The sequence below is a fragment of the Siphateles boraxobius genome, unplaced genomic scaffold (genome assembly GCF_051911475.1).
Source record: "Siphateles boraxobius isolate OS27281-9 unplaced genomic scaffold, OSU_SipBor_1 31, whole genome shotgun sequence".
NCBI classification, from domain to species: domain Eukaryota; kingdom Metazoa; phylum Chordata; class Actinopteri; order Cypriniformes; family Leuciscidae; genus Siphateles; species Siphateles boraxobius.
In genome coordinates, this window is record NW_027508931.1 from 7,337,851 (window position 1) to 7,359,490 (window position 21,640).

General features: G+C 36.7%; 1 protein-coding gene across 3 annotated transcripts in view; it reads right to left on the bottom strand.

Annotated features, from left to right (window-relative positions):
* Positions 1-20,543, bottom strand: part of tmtc2b (transmembrane O-mannosyltransferase targeting cadherins 2b) — a 119,501-nt gene extending 98,958 nt beyond the window's left edge. The window contains exon 1 of one of the 3 annotated variants that reach the window (XM_077193625.1): positions 20,104-20,543. In XM_077193625.1, the coding sequence (XP_077049740.1) occupies positions 20,104-20,186 (83 nt within the window). In that variant the 5' untranslated portion in view covers positions 20,187-20,543. The remainder of the gene's footprint in view (positions 1-20,103) is intronic. The other 2 variants (XM_077193626.1, XM_077193627.1) reach the window with 2 other exon arrangements.
* Positions 20,544-21,640: the final 1,097 nt, after the last annotated feature.

Here is a 21,640-nt window from a genome sequence, read left to right on the forward strand (position 1 = left end):
TGCCAAACGCAGTAATTCCCCAAACAAAATACTATCTTCACATAATAGTGACAAACCACAAAACTACCTCAAGCTATATGAAAGAGTTATTGTCAAATACATCTGGACACAGACATTGTTTGGCAGTTAAAGCAACTTGCTAATGGACGGATGGCAGAGAGAAAAAAAAGTCACAAATAAAAGGAATCAAAAGGATTTTCATGTTTTTCCACTGTCACTTAAGATGCACCCTTGCGGCGGTTTAGGGCTTGAAATGGTACTGTAGTCATGATGATCAGCTTGTGCTATTTAATGGTACTTATTTTTCTCTTCTAAATACATTTATGCAATCTCAATGCATCATACTGCTCACAGACAAAAATTACAAAACAAGGGTTTAGTTCAGATTCTACAAATAATATTTTGTATAAGAAATTCTTTTCAAAATTGTTTCCTAAAAACACTAAATTTTCTTAAAGGAATCACCAAGGAACCAGAATAATCAAGTGGAATTGGAATCAGAACCAGAGTCTTTAAATGATTTATGATACTCGTCCCTAGTAACAAAGTTGCAAACAAATAAAGGTGTCTATTTCAAAGTCAGCCAGAAGACAAACTCTGTCAGTCAACATCAACATAAACATCATTATCCTCCCATTTGTCTCAGTAAGAGTATAAATGCAAGTAGGGCTGTATGATACATAATTTTAGCATCAATATCACAATGTGCACATTCACGATAGTCACATTACAGGATGTGCAATGTGCAACATTCAAGCGATTTTAAACCTTTTGAGCACAAGACGACATGTAAGAAAATTCTATTCGGAGCTTGCCGTTTTGGTTTTTTCACGCAAAAGCCGAATTCCGTTCTCTTCTGCATCTATTTGTGCTTGAACGGACACATACAATCAAAATTATGTTAAAATGCTTATCTTGATGAGTATTCTCGTAAACAGTCGCTTATGTGAATGTAAACAATTGCGGATGCGTATCATTATATTGGATCCGTGCATTTGGTCTTAAAGTGACAGCAGCCTATAAATCCCTGCTGCTGTTTGTGTCGTTAATGTCAATCAAACAAAAAAAATTCAAAGAGAAAATCAGTTCATATTAAAAAAGCTTAATTATATATAGTCTATAAAGTGAAGACTATGCGGTGTTATTTTACATTTGATTATTCCATTTATGTACCTAAACACTGTTAAAGACTGTTAAGAAAAATTTAAAGCACTGTTTTAATTTGTGTCTTTGTTCTATTGTATTTACCTATGCTTGTAATTTGTTTATTATTTTATGCAGATTCACTCCCCTACAAATTCACCCCAATCATTCTAGAATGATTCTTCAAGTCATCTGGTGAAATTGTTTTAATATCGCAATATGTATTAGCAGAAAAACAAAACATTGCAGTGTGTTTGTCAGTGATTGCGCTAAAGATCTGAGCTTATTAAACTGCTTCAAGATAACTTTGAGTTTGTCAGAATTATCCCCGATGCTCTCTGTAGACAAACACTAAATGACTTCAAACAGTGGGAAGGAAACAAAAACAAAAGAAAATGTAGGATTGTGAGTAAAGAACTCAAATATTGACTAGGGAATTTCATGGCAAGATGTAGAACTTTTATGGAAGGGGTTTGTCAAGTTCACATTAATTTCTCACAGCTGGAAATGCTTGTCCCAGTCGTAATAAATGCAATACCTCTTCTCAGTATACCCCTGGAGAAAGACAGTATTAGCCTTTGCAAGAACTGCGCAAATGTTTCGTTTTTCTCACTAAAGCTACAACTTATGAAATCACATACCGATAACTGACCAATTATACCATGGGTGTCAATAAGATAGAATGGAATAAAGAAAGAAAGAAAAGTGAAAGAACAAGAAAAAGAAAGCCAATTTCAATGCCAATTTCTAGTATAAAAACTAGTGACATTTCAGTATTGTAACAACCCAAATTACATTTAACTTTAAGCTTGACAAAGTTCCACACTATACGTGCATGAAATATTCCCAATCTCAAGACAGCATCTTAATGTAGACTTTCAAGCTCAAGAAGTTTTACTTTCAACGAATATGTTTCCAAGTAACACTCTCCAGTGAAAGTAACAGCATTACACAACAGGTTTCAGCTATAGTTCAGCCTGATCTAACAGACAGATCTCTGTGGCAAAGATAATCAAGATGTTTAACGTATTGTTTATCTTTCTTTATAAATACAATTATGAAACGTAAGCCCTCCAGGGTGTGCGAATGTAAGATTCATAGGAGAGAATGAGGGTTTTCTCAGTCCCAGACAAGGTGCCACTATGAGGATTTAACCTTTAATCTGGTTTAAGTCTGAGCCTGTAACAGCTGCCGTTCATTCAATCGGCACCACTGATTACTAAACACCCCCCAAAAAGAGTTCAAATTTAATTTAGATGTTGACTTGCAACTTAAAGGAACAATTTAGGAATCGAACTGTATACACCATGTATATATATTTTTAAATTTGTTATGGAGCCCCTAATGGGGCCTTTGCAAAAATAAAAATATACAGATGTAATAAGGTTCAAAGTTGTGTGAAGGAGGCAGGAACCGGCGAACATTTAACAATCGTAATAATAAAATAAAACAAATACAAAAACAAAAGGATCCGCCAGCAGCCCATCACGGATGACTGCTGGCTACACAAAAAAGAAACAAAACACAAAATAAACTCAGGCCTGTTCCTCTGTCGATCTTCAGCGTCGTCGTTCCTCCTTTTATGCTTCCACTCCTCCGTGAGAGATGTGAGACCGGTGCGTCTCACAGGTGGCGTCCATTATCACTCGAGGTAACGGCGCAAGGCCGCCGTTCTCTCACGTCCCCACAACAGACTTTCGTGTACGCAAGAGAAATATGGGCAAATGTTTCTCATGCGCACACAAATGTCCCTTAGGGGCTCCATAGATTGGCATGCAGGTATAACATGTTTTCCAATATGTAAAGGATGAATCCCTTTGGTTAAACAGAGTTGAAAAAGCATAATTTGAAAGTACAGTATTACTTAAGCCAAGTCAACCTGAGTAGATGCCAAGTAGTCTTCTCAAGACCAGACCAAAAAGAAAGACAATCCTGGCCAATGGATGATTAAAGCATTTAAACAGAGCTTAAATTGTGATATTAACCAATGACAACGATTACACGAGCTGAAACCAAACCCTGTGAAAAGCCAAGTGCCTCCACGGGTTCTGAGAATATAGATTTCAGAGGGAACTGCCATTTCAAATGGATCTTTCCGCTATAAATCAGATATGGTCTAAGTAAGACAAATAACTCTTGAATGCTCTTCATGCTGCACAGACACTATCCAATTTAACTTGAGAAACTTCAAAGTGACTGGAACATCAGCTTGAACGTGCCCACTTGGGTGAAGGAAATAATGGAAAAATCTGCAGCCAGCCACAGTGCCGGTCAAGCCATCAGCGTGACTCCAGCAGTAAGAAATGCAGGGTCTATATTGTTCACTCAAATGTAAATATCCTATTCATATAAAGCAAGATGATCTTTGTTTAATGGCTGCCTTCCAGATTAGATCATGTTTAACCAGACAAATGCAACGGATGTCTGAATGCAGAACTGAGAGATCATTACTAGAATTAATTTATAATGGAGCTGATTACATGCTCTTAGACATAGTGCAGCAGCAGCTCTGGATAATTCATTTTAACATTGGCTGTGAAATGAACATTTAACCCAAGGTGGCAAGATTATGTAAAATGTATAGTTAAATACATTGAATGACAAGACTTGAAGTAGGGTGGCTTAAATTTTAGGATTAAGACAACATATTAGCTTTTTAAACTCCGACCATGACCTAAATCACAATTCAGTGCGCTAAGCTCAAGTCCAAATGGACCCCATTTACTTTATTTATAAATGATTCTGGTCTTATTACATTTGATTTATCAGGGCATGTTATTCTAACAAAAAATAAAAACATTTTCTATTTTGTCGACATCAAAAACCGTATGGCATCATTTTGTTAGTGGACAACTAGTTTTCACAATCCAATCAATTTCAAATGTAAAAAATTAACACCTTTTCTAGCTGAACACATTTAGGGTTTAAACCGCTGTTTTTTTAATGAATCGGTTGAGTGAGTGAGTGAGTGAGTCAGTCAATCATTCACTCATAATACTCATCATCACCTACTAATGTAATAATGTGACCTACAGAAAGATTCACAGAATTAATTAGCAAACAAAGTGAACAATTCTTTTTGGTGAATTGACAAAAAAAAAATCAATGCAATGATTACAAATCCACTATTTATTGCTCTTTTAGAACTCATAGTAGGTTGGAAGAAAGAAAAAAAAAGTTACAAAAAAATTACACTCTTGGCCCTTCATTTGAGTCAACAACACTTCAGAATGAAAGAATACATTTTTGGGGGGGGATCGACTTCGAGCCCTCCACAAAAACAACTCTTTATTGCCTCTTGACAACATCATACAGAGGATGTAACTTGGATAAACCGATTAATTCAAGGCCAGTGTAAAATGTGGTAGGAAAGAAACCTCCCAGTTCTTAAGCTCCATTTGAGCATGGGCATCACTAAGCAAATGCCCAATGAAAACATGTCCTCTTAGGCTTGCGAGACAAAATTGGTCTTTCTTTTCTTAACAAAACCTGTTTTTTGGCTAATTGCGTTCTAAAGCTAGGAGCAAGATGTGATTACATTTCAATCTAAGTTCATGATTACCAGAGATCGCTGTCTCTCGTTTTCTTTTTTTCATGTCAGGCCATTACTCTGCAATTAAAGCTAGATTTTGCCAACATACATTTGAAGGCAGGAGCCTGCCAATTCATCTTACTACAGACAACCATTATTAATCACAGAGACAATTAACACACCCACATGCATACACAAACACAAACCATTCCCCAGACACAGTGTGCAGGAAAGATGCCTTTCCCAAACACATTACGTTTATATGTCATTTAGGGCTGGAAAGTACTATAGATGCTACAACCAACAGATTATGTCATTTTATGGAAATCTGCAAACAACACATGCATCAAAATCTACATCTGCCGAACTTTTCATCAAGGTTTCTTGTAATAAATGTGAAAAGTGCTTTTGCAGTCCGTGCATGGGTTTGCTATGAACTGGTAATGCTATAATATGACACAAACTGCTTTAAGATGTGACTTGAGACAATAAATCCACTTCTGTCCATCACAGACAAACTGCATTACCAGGAAGCAACATCTCATCTTGACAGAGTGACTTCCATTACTGCATTTGATGTTTGGATTTCTGACCTTTGAAAACATGAAAGAGCTAGAGCCAGATCCGTAGCCTAGTGGTGTATTCATTCATTCATTAAAAAAAAAAAAAACACTTGTGTAATGTTGAACCTTACCACAGGGTTCAACAAAATCAATCACAGACAGTGACAGGGCAGCACAATTGAGAGTTTACAAACAGTTCCTTTTTTTAAGCCCTTGATGAGAAGATGGAAACTTTGAAGTTATTGTGTTTGTGTTTCTGATGAGAAACATTGGCATGGGCCTCAAACTTTTATAGCAGTCAATCACGCAAAAGCCAACATCTTCGATAAGCTGAAGAGGGTCTGCATCATTTAAAATGGTTTTAATTAGACTTGTTGACATTTTCAACATGTTGGCAGTGAAGCTGGTGGGCTACATCTGGTGGACTACATCTACTTATTGATTATTTAAAGATCCCCACCAAGTCATCAAGGGCGTTTCTTCAGTTCTCAGTTTGTTATTCTTTGAACACTTAAGTCTAATCACACGTTTAGACTGAGCTAGAGTCTTTCACTAATCATCCTTAGATTCTTTTCTGCAGAATAAAGAAGGCTTTTTTTCGAATCTGGGATATTCAGAAGCAGCAAGAACATTACACTTAATTTTGTGGCAGGATCAGTGGCCAACCTGTCATAAAGACACATGTATTCTCTCAAAAGCTAAATTTCCTTTGAGACCCAAAAATAAACCTCCACTAACTCCCCCATCAAGGAAAGGAAGACCCCACTCTGCCTGATGTCACACTGGGCAATCTAAACAGTGCGTGAGTTCAAGAGCAAGGGAAAACTTCCTGTAGTTCCGCTTTCTCAAGATCAATGCCCTGCAACACACACAATACACAAAAACATTTCTTTATCTGGAGGAATGCTTGACTGGACATCTTTTCACAGTAAAGCATAGCATGAGAACTTTCCATTTGGTTTTATGACTGGTATTATAACTAATACTATTATTTTAAGTGTTAGAAGTGTAAAAATTAGTAGCCTAATCCTGATATAGACCTTTTAGAGTTCAGCACAAACAGTGGATGTTGGAATAATATCCGGTCTAGGAATGTCAAAAGTTAGGTGATAATAAAAACGCATGTCTGAATGGATTGAATATGCAAGGTCAAGCTAAGCGCAATGCAAATAATGGTGTGTGTCTATTATATTGCAATAATATTTCGAAATATTATACTACAATAATCTCCAGAAAGTGCACAAAGACACCACTTCCTGAAAAATCACTTCAATCACGGTTTACTTCATTTTTAATATATGTTCCATTGTTTTACATATTATATTGTTTGAAATTTGTTTGATCTTTATTGTATTACTGGCAGCACAACTGTTTTAAACATTGATAATATAAATATTTCTTGGGCACCAATTTGGAATATTAGAATGATTTCTAAAGGATCGTTTGACATCGAAGACTGCAGTAATGGCTGCCGAAAATTCAGCTTCACAGAAAACAAAATGCATTTTAACATTTTACTCATTATTTCTTCTTACATACAAGAGAGGCTTTGATTATTTAGTAATTTAGTATTAGTTTTTTTCTAAATTGGTATATCGAGACTTGTGCAATTTCACTTGTATTGTTCTGACAACCCTAATCTAGTCTGTCCCATAAACTACTCTACAAATGCTCTTCCCTGTCATATTGCAACTGATGTAAGAGCTAGAGATGTTTGTATGCATTACAGTGATGACAGAAGGGATAACTTGGAAGTAGGACAACATGAACGCTGTTCCAAAAAAAATGACTCAACCTCCAAGATGTTCTATGCGATCACTCACAGCCAAAGGAAGCCTCTGTGACTACTGCTGGGTTTGATTTGTTCCCTCCTTCGCTCAAATCTACTGAAAAAGTTAAAAAAATTTAAAAAGAACAGACATCTCAGTGCAGGCTGTCTTGGTCTCCTCAGAGACTGACATTTGTATCACAGATCATAGACTGAAAAAAAGAAGTTTGATGTCTGTTGAATGTTGAAAGACAGAAAACTGGTGACAAACAGCAAGTGTTGCTTTAGACATTCAGAAATATCCTCCATGGGGCCAATTAACAAATTATATATATATATATATATATATATATATATATATATATATATATATAGAATTGGCAAAGGTGCATTATCGCCACCAACTGGCCTGGAGTGTTTGTTATTCAAGCTCTCAACGGAAGAATGTCCGGTTATGAGGCATTTGGAAAAATAGGTCAACTGTTTTACAACGAATGGTAAAACACCTGTTGGAAAGCATCTTTTGCAGCGATTTTTGTGTGAGCATATCAGTGAACATCCCAGACCACTCGGTGAGATTCACGTCTTTGTAAACTAAAGTTTAATGCGTTTTATGAATTATATTGTTTCAGTGCCCCTATGAAACCATTGTGGATGTGGGGGGGTGCTAACACAGAAACCTACAATTCTCGGGACAGCAGCATTTGTCCAAATTTCCATCTTAACCGTTCTATTTCATCAGAAACTATCTTAAAACAGGGCTTTAAGTGTAAAATACCGAACTTGTCCTTTAAATTATTTATTCACCAATAAAATGTCAATTTAATCATCATTCACTCACCAAATCTTTGCCTCAACCATAAGTTCTCAACTCCAATTCAGAGACGTGTCAAACTTCACAGGTTCTTGCATGTTTCATGACCGTCAAAAATTTGACAAATATGAATAAAATGCAAGCTGAATGAGATCTGACAACTGCGGCAAATGGGAAAATAACTTTTTGGAATTTTGGTCTTCTCTTCATGCAAAGCTATCATAAGAAATCAGAGGACATGTGGACTTCTTTTATGACACTTTCATCATGCTTTTATTGTCCATCAGTAACCACTGGCTTTCAAAAGAGCAGCTACACATTTGTGACAAAATTTCTTTTTTTTCATTGAAGAAAAAGTCATAGCCTACGAGTTTGCAAAAAATAATGACAGCATTTTAGGGTACGTTTACTGTATATGACAATGATGTACTAAAACCAGAAACGTTCTTCCTTTACATTTTTCACATACAGACAAATCCCTTGCCAAAGCGATCCCAGCCCACATGGATCCACGTAAATGACTAAAAACTCTGTATTATGCATGCCAGGCCAGTAGTTGGCGATGTTACAAAAAAAAAACTACGCGTCTATAGACTGAACACGCGATACGCATGACGTCACCGTTTTCAGAAATTTGCGTTTTTGTCGTCTACATGGAGATTATCGAAAACTTGCACTTTCAACCAGTTTTCAAAAGTTTGCGTTTTCAGGTCTCCAAAACACCGCTGTTTTGTAAATGAATGGCCAAAAAGTTATACGTTTTTAATTGAAAACTGTCGTGTAAACGGACCCTTCTGGGGTGAATTACCCCTTTAAAGCAGTCAAATAACTCAAACCACAAATTATGATGTTATTTTAAATAAAACACCTTTCTACTAGAGATACAAGAAACCAGACTGCCAGTACAAAAGGACGCCCTGTGCTAATCATACCATTTGGCCTTTACATCATATTCTAAAGCCTTTATTACTAAATACCAGAATCTAATCCTCATATCCCCCTGATCTCTGTAAGAAACCAAACGGGCACTGCCCATCTGGCATGATGTCAGATATGGAAAGCAGACGCCGGCTCACATGCCCTAGTTTGCTTACATGAGGTTGGCAAAGTCATCTCTGGCTTGCAAATCCGGCCACAGGATTGCTGAATCAAAGGTAATCTCAATGATAAGATCAGTGTAGAAAAAGGACTGTGGAAAAGAAACCTTTAGAGGAATGAAAGCCAAAAACAACATCATTTGTTGACTTTGCATAAATGCATTACAAGATTTGTGCAAATATTTAAAGACCTATAAAAAGAAAGAAAGAGGGAATACTTTTTGGATTACTGAAAGTCTCAGTAAAATGATTTCCATTTCACTGATAATTATAGAAAGTAGTACATTCAACAGTTTAAAAAAATATCTGGTGTTATGATCTAATACTGATATGATCTTAAACAATTCAATGCATTTTAAATAAAAAGATGTGTATTTTGTATGTTTGTGTATAAGTATAAAGATATAGATACAAATTTGAATGCATGTCAATATGAATAGTTAACTATACTATATAGGCCTATTTGGATTTATAACTACATTCAGGCTTATAACTACAGTATATATTATGATTTGCATATATATTAGTACTTATACATACAGTATACATATACACTACTACTACTACTACTATATATAGTACTACTATGTGTATATATATATATATATATTGTAGTATATATATATATAGTAGTACTATATATATATTTTTATATTATATTTTATATATATATATATATATATATATACATATATACACACACTACTACTACTATATATATATATATATATATATTTTTTATAGTAGTAGTAGTGTGTATATATATATATATATATATATATGTGTGTGTATTTGCAGGGCTGATCAGATCGTTTCTGACAGGTTTATAGATACACAAAGGCAATGCATCTATTCCCTGCTCCAAGGTAGAAGAAAAAAATGAGCATTTCATTGTTCATTTGAGCCAACAGGCAACACAACTGAGGCTTATTTCTCATCAGTGAGCGGCGACGCTAATGGTGCACAGGCAGAAGGGTGAATAGAGACCACACAGCTCTCCACAAAGCACAAAAGCTTCTTGGCCAGGTCATGTCCCAGCTTCCTCTGCAGGCATAGACGCTGCATTGGAGACACTAGAAGGTAGACCAAAGAAAAGAGAGGCTTGCTTTATTTTTTTTAAGTGCACTATAGCATCCTCCACAGACGCTAGCAACAGGGGGGTTTTGTGCTTCAAATGGATCAGACGCTTTCCTGACACAGCACCCCCCACAATCCACAGGGCACTGCTAATCCTATTAAAATGAAGGCAGGCCGGCACAGCACAGGAACATGGCAATAGATCCATCAAGAACATTAGATGGAAATCAAAGCTCTTGTCTCTGGCCTTTACCCATCTAGTGAAATGAACGAAAATGATTTGAGACCTGTGTGTAATGATCAGGCCGTGACATCACATCAACATTTTGTGAAATGGCTCCCATCTAAATATCCCCTGAAGCATGAGCACACTAATTGACAGATAAAATCCATCTTTCTGTCAGTACAGCCAAGTTTTGTTGTTTTTTTCTTTTACAAGTTCATTCTTGTCTCTAATGTAATTTCTAAGAGTGGTTGTAGTGGTTGTGTTATTTTGACAAATATTGTGACTTCGACTTGAACTAAGATATGACACGTAATTGTAATATTTCTGCTGCTCAGATACAGCCAAAAAAATAAATAAAAAAATCCCACTGAAACAGCAGCTCTTATATTGAATGATACACGAAAACTACGCAAGAGTGAAACAGAACTCAATTGTCTTTGGATTTACATTGTGTATGAACTTAATTGAAAGTGAAGTTTTGTTGCTTTTAATTCATTTAAATTATTAAGCTGTCAACTTTGCTTTAATAAAACTCGAGCAAAGCTAAGTGAAGGTGAAGAAATTGACCAAAGATCACAATATTATAATAAAATTCTAACATTCAAAATAATAATAATGCATTATTAGTATTCTTTGTTATTATCATTTGAATATTAATCATTATGAATTTAACTTACTTTTTTCCCATTTCATTTTGTAACTAGTTTATAGGACAAATGGAAGAAAAGGACTTAACTTAATTTGCATATAGTTTACAGTTTAAGCATAGGCTTAATTCTACCTTAATTAGTGGCTAATGTGATTAGTTCAACAATTGAAGGGGGCAGAAAGAAGGCGGCCAAACCAATGAATCTAGAGAGATAATCTGTTAGGTTTTAATTAAAATGACAGCCACAAAGACGCAGCACGATTGTGGAGGTAGCCATGCGATCCTACAGCATGTCCAATAAAGTTAATCTGCACTGCTGTCTTCTACTGTGCAGTAAACCTGCCGTACATATGGCCTTCCTCCTCCAGCCCTGATTACGGCCTGTCCAGGCCTATCTGATTTAGAAGGCCTGAAAGGCCATCAGCTGTGACCAACAGCCCATTTTAGAGCCCCTATGGGCAGCGATGGGTCAGGCCGCACTGGCCTGCAGTTTATTTCGGCTCACACATCACAAATGACAATCATCTGCCCTGGCAATCACAGAGAGAAGCTGCTCCCTCAGAGAGGCAATGGAGTGGGATGACAGCCATCCAATCTCAGTCTGTTCTGACAAAGCTTCACTTCAGTAATCAAGCTGGAGGGAGAGCCCCCCTCTGCTGCTTACCAAGACGATTGAGCAGAGAGGGGAAAAACCTCGTCTTGCTCCCAATCCCGACATTTCAGTCTAGACGCCATCTGGACAATGGACATGGTTATCAAGAGGCACCTGCATGATTTAAGTATTTTAGCTGTTGCTTTTTAAAATAAAAGCACAAGATAATAGTTTGCTCCTATGTTTGATGTGTAAAGAAGTAATTTGCAAATGATTAATCATAATAAAGCATCATTTTAAGTTCAAAAAGGAATACAGAGCTTTGATCTGATGCTTAATAGCTATGCACTGTAAAACTTAAAGGGAGAGTTCACCCAAAAATTAAATTCTGTCATCATTTAATCACCCTTAAGTTGTTCCAAATCTGTATACATTTCTTTTTTCTAAACACAAAAAGAAGATGTTGTGAAGAATGTCGGTAACCGAAACAGCTGATGGACCCCAATGAGTTCCTTAGTATTTTGCGGTCATCAACTGTCCATCAGCTGTTTGGTTACCCATATTCTTAAAAATGTATTCCTTTGTGTTCAGCAGAAGAAATAAACTCATACAGGTTTGGAACTTGATTGTGATGATCACTTGACGTTTTGTATACCAGGTATTTGTACATTTCGTGTTTAATTCAATGTGTTAATTGTCGTTTCTATGTAATTATTTGTAATTTATTCTAAATTATTCTAAATAATTCTATGTAATTATTTTGTAAAAATGCTGGAATCTGCTTTTGTTCCAATCCCTACTTCATCTTAGATTTTTACAAAGAGTGAAGATATCAATGCATCACAAAACTTTGGATACTTTGGATCCCTGCTTTTATATATTGTCAAATATAATAATCAAGTAGGTCATCTACACAAGTGTAGAATCTTTAAAAAGGTGTTTCAAAGTTGTTTCTATGCACAAAAGTTTGAGATAGATTAAAAGAGATCCCTCAAATTCACTCTGATTATGATATTGTGAGGCACCTGGGGATAACAATTGTTTTTAGGCTACATACCTTTACAGAACATTTCAGAATACACCTCTGCACTGGTATTTCTATCCGAGACACAGAGAATGGTGTTTTTAAGTCAGTTTAAACCCCAGACACAGAAGAACTGCCGCAAATTGGAGAAATAGTTGGTCTGAGTTTACAGCCCTGAGAAAGTCAACCGGAAAAGTTAAGAAAAGAGAAAGTTACGTGGTCATGGCCATAGTAATTGTTAGTCAGATTACTCACCAAAGTGGGAGACACCAAAACCCCCCACAAACGCCAACTACAGTAGGGCGGGTTGTGTTTAATAGTGTTTGTGGTTTGTCAGAAGGCCTGCTGACCAAGAACTCAGAGGTTTGAATACTTCACAGAGAGAATGGTCCAAAAGGATCCTCAGAGAACAAAAACGTCTACATTCCACAACTATTAACGGTCCACAATCCTGTGCAAAGCTAGGGGACTATACCATGAAGCCGATTTAGGTGGCTAGCCAGGTATGTTTTAATTTGCGCCAACCCTGGGTTTTAGGCATCATGAAAGTGGTTTGGCTTTTAGCAGCGTTCATCGCCATAGTAACTTACACCCCACGGGTAACCTGGTCCGGGGCAGGTTATGTTCTAGGTAAGAGGTTGTAAACCAAACTTGGACCAATCAGCTGTGAGCAAAGTGACGTATGTCTGATAAAGTCACTCCACCTGTTTCTAGTCTAAATTAAAGGTCACTACATAGCAAATTATTTTTAAAGACAAAATCGTCTGGCTTTTAGTAATGCTTATTTAGAATAATAATTTTGTATGATATAGATTATTATTACACCCTTAATTGATCAAATATGTACAATTTTAGTTTATCCATTATTATTACGCACAGTTTAAATGAATAAATATATAAATGTAATAAAATAAGCTTTATAAATCAATAGATAAAGCTATAAAATGACTAGCCTACATGAGAGCTTACATGTTCAATTCTCTCTATACCTTTATGAACTGTATAAACTAACTTCACAACTTTAACTTGCAATGATATAGCAAGACTTTTTCTTTTAGTTGTCCTCTTTCATGGACAGCTATTTTCTTCTCGCTGTGTAAATTTGTTTAAATTCTTAATATTTTTCAATCTCGTAATATTCTGCAGAAGAGAGAAGTGAATAGCGATGCTTCTCTCGCGAGAAATGAATCGCTGTTTCACTCTTTCTCAGCATGTGATTGGCTGTTCGCTACTGATGTCACACCTAAACTCCTAAACTCAGGACAAAGCCTGAGTTGACAGAGAAAGTTGATGACCAGCATCATGGTACCAACAAAGCCTGGTTAGATTGGTTTGGTTTTGTCAACTCAAAACTAATCCTGTAACCCTGAGTTTGTTCAACTACCATCATGGTACAGGCCCCAGGAGTTTCTGAGGGCAATGACAACAATGTTTTTTCCAGTCTAGCGATACACTCATTTACACTATCAATATACTAATAAAATGCGTAACTTCAATGCTTTGGAAACCTTTTGTGCAATAGAAAGTTATGGATGTTAAAGGTTCTTCATGGAACCATCAATACCAATTAAGAAGAGTGAAATATAACACAATATACCGTTTTTATTCTCATTAACATATTTGTGGCAGTCGAAATATACGTTACAGAGAAAAAAAGCTCATACTATACAACTTTTTAAAAATCTATATAAAAACATGCTAAATTAATTCCACGGGGTATGTCATAAAAACACACACACGTCACAGATCTTTTCTTTAAGTAGACAGTTTGTATGTCAGAGTCGATTCACGCATGTCAAGACTTACACCACTTATGTTGTGGTTCCTAATAAAGTTACAAGCCAACTGGTTACATGTTGCTGACCAAAGCCAATTTAACCTGCATTTGTCACTATGACAGTATTAACTTTGGGCTCTGATTCCATCTATACACTCATGCAATGGCAGACTACTGTCATGCCATAATGAACTTAAAGCAAAAATAATTAGAATGCCGTGAAAGCGAATGCAGCTGTTTCACAGTGAAATGGCACAGGTGGCTGTTCAATCTGGTGTTTTATTTTATGACATCTCTACTCAAACCAAAAGATGAGGCAATACGTTTCCCTCATTCGCGATGTGCCAAAATACTCCCTGAAGTTATATGACTTAACCCACAGCTTGAAGTCTCTTAAACCTGCAACTCACTGGCACGCACTCGCACTTGGTGTAGTTTTGCACTGTCTGTGCATAAAAATTGATGAGCCTCGGTTTTAATCCTATCCCAAAAGTTCTAATTTCTAAGAAGTCAACCATTTACAAGTCTCACAAGGAAACACGTTGCACTAATTAATAAAGAGCAATGCAAAAAAACACAACAGACTAACAAACAAAGAGTCTCTACAGTGTCTGACTGAAGTACGAACAGACACATTGCACTCGACCACAATATGCCAATGATCCGAGCGCCTTCTCACCAGGGACTCTTTGAGTCAATGGCATAATTGTAGTCATCTGGAATGCTGATGTCTACATCAAACTCCCCATGATTCCTTGTCAAACAAAAGTACAGAAGAGGAGTAACAAAAATTTAAAAAAGAGAAACACCCACAATGCTTTGGAAACATGACCATCTGGACTGAGCTGTTGGAGGATTAAAAGGGGGCCGTGTAAGGGTGCTGCGAGCCGCAGTGTGTCTCTCCCGCTCTAATTTTTCTCTCTCAGAGATAATTACAGGGTAACACTGGGATGGAGGGATTGAGGAGAGAGATGCTCCGAGTCTGGGTTGCCGCCCTTGGATCTCGACATCACCACATAGCCAAAGTGTGCGGTCGGATCCACAGGGTGGACACTCCAGCAGCGCCTGAGGAGAACAGAGCCAGACAGCACCACGAAACCCAAACCAACAGCACAGACTATTTAAAGCGCACACCAGCACATCCCTGCAGCCTCAGCTAAACAGGCTTGGTAACTAAACTACCAGTAGAAGCACTCGGAAAATTGCTTAATGGAGAGGAGTCAGTGGGAAGGCTAAATATGACATTCAGTTCTACCGGATAAAGATAAAAGCACCAAATAAGTTTTTTTTTTAAATGTACACATTTAATAACACACTTATAACAATATTTTGGATTGTTAATCAAATTTTTTTTTTAATTCATCGCACTAACATTTTTCTGTAATTAATCCCATCTAACAATACCATTTATAATATCTTTTTTACTATAATCAATTTTTTCACACTGAAAAAAAAAGCAAGTATGTTTTGCGTATTAGATGAAGTACTATTAATCATAGTAAAAAGATTAAACAAAGTACTATGAATGAAGGCAAGTATCACTGATACCAATACTGTTACTGATGTCTCTATTTAATGGATCGTTTCTCAAATTCTGGGGATGAAAATAATAATTTAACAATACAGTATAATTACAAGCCATCGTTTTTAACATTAAAATTAAAAGCCATTGGTCTTTTAAAAGGAACAACACTGAATTTAAGTGAACTTGAAACAAAATGTCACATAGCTATGCCTTTATAGTGTTAAAATACTGTAGTAATATGATGCTGTTTCTATCCATTTTTTAAATCTCTGTCTGAACGAAATCTGCCATTTAATTTTTCACATTATTTTCACTATAAGTAAATTACAAGTTTAAACATTTCTTATCAATATTTTAGAACCTCTCAATACAAGGTCAGAATCACAAGTATTTACACACACATACAAACATACAGTGCACACACATATACACATATATATATATATAATTTCTATATGAACGATAACATTTCTACAAAATTTCAATTATTGCTGCTTGCACAGAAAAGAAAAAAATATTAATATCAACTAATATCATAGTCTACAATGGTTCACTTCACAGTCCACACAAATCCCATTCAACATTATTTTCAGCTCCACATTCTTTTACACTCTGAAAAAGGTCACATTATGGAAGATAAATGCATTGCAAATGCCATTTCGTGCTGTCTTCATAAGTACTTGTGGAGGAAGTAGTCAAAACGTATCTGATGCTATTTGACATGAGAAAGGAAAAAAGAAAAATAACCCATTAAGTAAGGAACTCCATCCAAAACCTTCTCCTTTCCAAAACCACAAACCCCAAATAAATACAGCCTGCAAGAACTTGAAACGGCAATGGGTTTGCCCTCAATTTCAGGTGAATGACGACGATTCCTCATGTGACTTCATCTATCAGGCTTCTGGACAGGTTCACAGCAGGCCACGGAGATGAGGCCATAACTCAGCCCTGGCATCTCTCCACTCTTTTGTCCATCTCTGCTCTGGGTGTGAGGATTATGGCATCACAGATATGAGCTCCACAAGTTATGGCCTCCACTCAGCGGCGCAGGTGTCAGGGTCGGGTGTGATTTGGAGACAAAGAGCAGATACGGAGAGCTCCCTGGGGAACGCTGGGACACACAGCACTAAAGTCAAGCTTACTGAACATCTAATAGACCTGAGTGATGGTATGTCACACAGAGTAAACAGTCACGGATACCAGCAAAGAAAGCAGCTGAAGTTTTTAATGAGGAAGCAATAGAAAATGTAGTACCGGTAATAGTTATTTCTCATATTATTAGATGGACAATTTCCTTTAAGATTTACAGCAACTGTCTTCATAAATGGATTTAACAGTGCATCATAAATAAAACCACAAGACAAAGAGATGCAGATGCACTTTTAAAAAGGCAACTTATTTAAATCAGGAATGAAATGTTTTTTCACTTAGAATTCTGTTATAATCCTTAAGACAATAATTCCTGATATAAACTTCTTCCAACATGAAACAGTCATGAGTTGTCATGCTTAAAAAGTGACTAGATGTACAAATCACGCTGCCTTTGCCATCAAAATTTCACATTTTTCAGCTTTTTAGCCAGCATTTTGAAGCGAATGTTTTGTGCATTACACTGGTTGCAATATATGTGCAGAACCACTTTGCTAAGTGCTCCGTTTCCTGTCTCCACATTAAAAATCATAACCCCCATTCCTCAACGCTTTTATTATGCTCCAAAATCAAAAGCCAACCTCCCGTTTTTAATAAAGCCCTTATACGACTAGGGATATCTGATAGTGCTCTCTTAAATGTAACCAACGTTGGTCCTCACAAGCTTGTGGTTCAATAACAGAGGTCAGAGCAGTGATTTAGTAGACGGTTCTCGTTTACACATGTGATATCAGGATTCAAAAAAAGGCTTCTCGTCCCTCACCATGTCACATCTGCTCTTTCTCAGCGCAAATTAAACGATAACTAGCACAGGGTGTGTAACACTGCCCAGGACCGGCCTGACACTCGTTTCTGTGCTCCTTCCACCTCAAGGAACGCTGTGAGACAAAATGTCATTTCAGGTTTTAAATGATGCCTGCTACTAATTACAGAAATGAGGCATAAAAACAGAAGGTACTGCTTGAAAAGTCTACTCAGACTGCAACTTACACATAAAATAAACAGTGCAAAAGTTCTATGCTACTATACAAGTAGTAACTGGTACTTTGGTATTATTGCCCAGAGGACTGTAATTGCTCTAATAGCAGAGGAAAATGAAAGAGAAACTCGTGTCAGGATGCCATGAGGAAAACGATGAACCCCATTTTTTTTAAGATTCCACACATTTTTGAGATGGTCAAGTGCACCAAGAAAGAAAAACATGTTTAGCCTATGGTTTTTATAGCATAAGAAAGTCGTTAGGCGTCTAATTAAATAAATTAGTCACTATAAATTTAGGAATCTAACCCCGGAGACACATTCATTTCACAATCGACGACAGTTGACACGTTCATCACTTGATTGCTCTCTGGATTATTGCTTCTCAACTGTGTGGAACTGTCATGCAGCTCTAAGTTTCTTTAATGTTATTATAAAGTGCCCTAACGCTACTTAGGAAAATAAATTTGTCATCCCCATCGGGTGGCAGGGTGAATAGATTATGAAGAGCTACAATTCTCCCTGTGAAAGTTGATGGATATTTGGCTTTGCCATCCATTAAAAACAAGTGGCCGGAGCAAGTGTTGAGATATTTGTTTTACAGTAAAGTATTTAATATTACTAGGGTTTGGATCAAAGATTTATGAGATTTTCATGACGTCCTGGTTAATAACTGGGTTCTACTTATTGAATCGACTGGTCTTACTTCTAAATCTGTTCCCCCTATGTTCCCCATAGGTTACTGGTCGGGTTAGGAATAGGATTAGGTTTAGATTCCATAGGAAACAAAGGGGAGCAGACTTTGACACAACACCGGTACGGTCCGAATCTTAAACAAATGTGTCCTATTAACTGGTTTTCTTTGGTTGAGTCAAAACCGTACAGAACAGACCAACCGTACCAGAACAACCAGTTCAGTCCTATTCCCCAACAGATGACGAGTTTTTTTTTTTTAGGGAATTAAAGTGGTAGTTCACACAAAAATTACATTTTTTCTTCATTTACTCACCCTCATGTTATTCCAAAACTGTATGAGTTTCTTCCGTTAAACACAAAAGAAGATATATTAAAGAATGTTGGTAACCAGACAGTTGACGGCACCTATTGACTTCAATAGTATTTTTCCCCCCTTCTATGGAAGGCAATGGGTGCCGTCATCTGTCTGGTTACCAACGTTCTTCAGATTTTTTGTGTTCAACTGATCACATAAAGAAAGAAACTCAGGTTTGGAACAACCTGATGGTAAATAAGTATTGACAAAATATTCATTTTTGAGTGAACTATCCTTTTAAAAACACGTATCAATCAGTCGTTGGTTCCTGAATTAATCTGAATCACTCACTGAACCGCAAATTACGTTCGTAATGTCTGAGCCAAAATGAACCAAAAACTGTCCTTATGGCTTGTGAGACTTCAATCATAGGTTTTTGATATCACAATGTGTAATTAATTATATTTTATGAATGAACGAAATGTTGCCACATATTTTAGTAAGATTATTTTATGCAGGCAATAGGCTATATAGTTCTAATTCGATCGCACTTGTCCTGCTTAAAAAAAAAAGTAATTGAAAAGTCACTAAAAATCTGTGTTAACACTTTTTATTTCTCTTTTTAAATTATTATTATTATTAATATTATTAATAATTTGTGGCAGAAGACTGCAGAGGGCAATAATAATTCAAATGTATTTCTTCCTCAAAATTAGGCTACTAAAAGGATCATAAATGCAATCGGAACATAGCCTAATTCCCATTCCTAAATATCACCATCTGACACTAATCCTAAATTACCAGGCTCAAACACGGCCACTTTCCACGGGCTGACACAATTCCCCTGTAATAAATAAACGGAAAGATTCAGATTGTGATATTCTTAGCCATCATCACTTACATTCAATCACAAACAGATAGCACGTGATTCGCGTCCTTGAGCGCATTGTAAAACAAAACCATAAAAACACGCACGACACTCGAGGTTTGAAACTTGCACGACTGGCTCTGTTTATCTGCTGACAGTTGTCATGCTCGCGCCGCCATTCCCTGCGTTGTCGCAACATGTAACAGAATCAAAAGAACAAAAGCCGCCGCTACTACATTCGGCTCAACGTTCTCCGGTTGCTACGAAACCGCTGAACTCACTATGATGAGGAAGAACGTGCAGATGTACCGGAGTCATTCATTGGCATACCTGTCATCGTAGCAGAAATCGGCGTCCAGTGTGTTGACATACAGGAGCAGTGCCACGGCGCTGCACACCAACTCTGCGATCATCTCTCAAAAAAGAAAAGAAGGAAAGGAAATGAAAGAGTTGAAGGATGATATTAAAGCCCTTCTCTGATTTCTTTCTTCGTCTTTGTCAAAATGCCTCTGCCAGAAAACAATATCCGAGTCCCCATCCTTGCAAAGAGTTGAAATGAATTATCCAGACATCCTCCTCTTAACCCATGTTATTTGCGGAGAGAATCCTGTAAGGTAGAGTGGATGGGGCACGTGTAGTATTTACAGTACGGTCTACTGTGTTTGGGCGTCCTAACACCGAGAGTGTTGAGGTGATGCATAGTGAACGGCGAATAAATGTCGTGATTGAGCCGCGTGTGGTTAGTGGCTCCAGTGCGCCTGCGCAAAACCCCTCCTCCTGGGTATGTATACACATGCACACGGTCTGACTTAACCCTCTATTGCACACATTATAAAATGTTTACACTATGATTGATTCACTTTTCTTGCATAAAATGAACCTGTTTAGTGACCTAAAACATTTTTGAGCAATAGCATGTGGAGTGTTCTTTTTTAAGTAGTTTACCATTCAGTTCCAGAATTGAAATAAATCAGATATTTCTGCAGACCTTTTAAATAAAGAAAAATATCTGTGCTCTGTAATGAATTTGAACTTTTTAACAGGTATGCGTTTTTGCCATCTGTTATAGTTGCTCATATTTTTCATAATGGGGGGGGGGGTATGTTACATTTTATGTAGTTTATTGCATTATTTTGGTGGTGTTTGTCATTGTGTATATGACACTGTGCACTGTTTGGGTAATGGTTAATGGCAAGGGACTCATATGAACTTTGATTCATAAAATAAATTTAAAAAAGGCTCAAAGTAGATTTCAGTATATTAACATGATATCAGTTAATGGCATACATTATGAACTGTAAATAAAAGCACCAAATGGCAGAAATGTTGTCACTGTCATTTTTTACAGTGATTTTCTGCCAACAACAGGATTTTTTTACAGTAAAATAAATGCATGAGTAGGACCATATTATTTTTCATACCGATACATTAACTTATCATGACCAACCATTACCATGCTAATTGTTTATCCTGTCATGACTGAGCTATAATTACAGCTTTCTTCTGCATCCTAAAATGTGTCTCATGACATAAGAGTGCATGTAAAATAATAACTTGTGTCTCAGATTTAATTTGCTGTGGTGTTAACAGCAATTAATGATAAATTTAGCAGTGCACGTTTAAAATTTGCTAAAAGTACATCCTAGACAAGTGCGTGAAAATTCATAAGGGTGTCATTTTGTCATTATGCAGTTATCATTGTTTCATCTGGTGAGAGCTGAGATTCAACAGATCATTTAGGCACAAAATGCAATTGATGATTTTTACACATTGTCACAGAAAGAATTGGTGTTGAAATCAATTATTTTAGATCTGCAACCATAATGATTAGTTTGAGTTTATAGCACTCAGCTCTTCGGTTGATCCG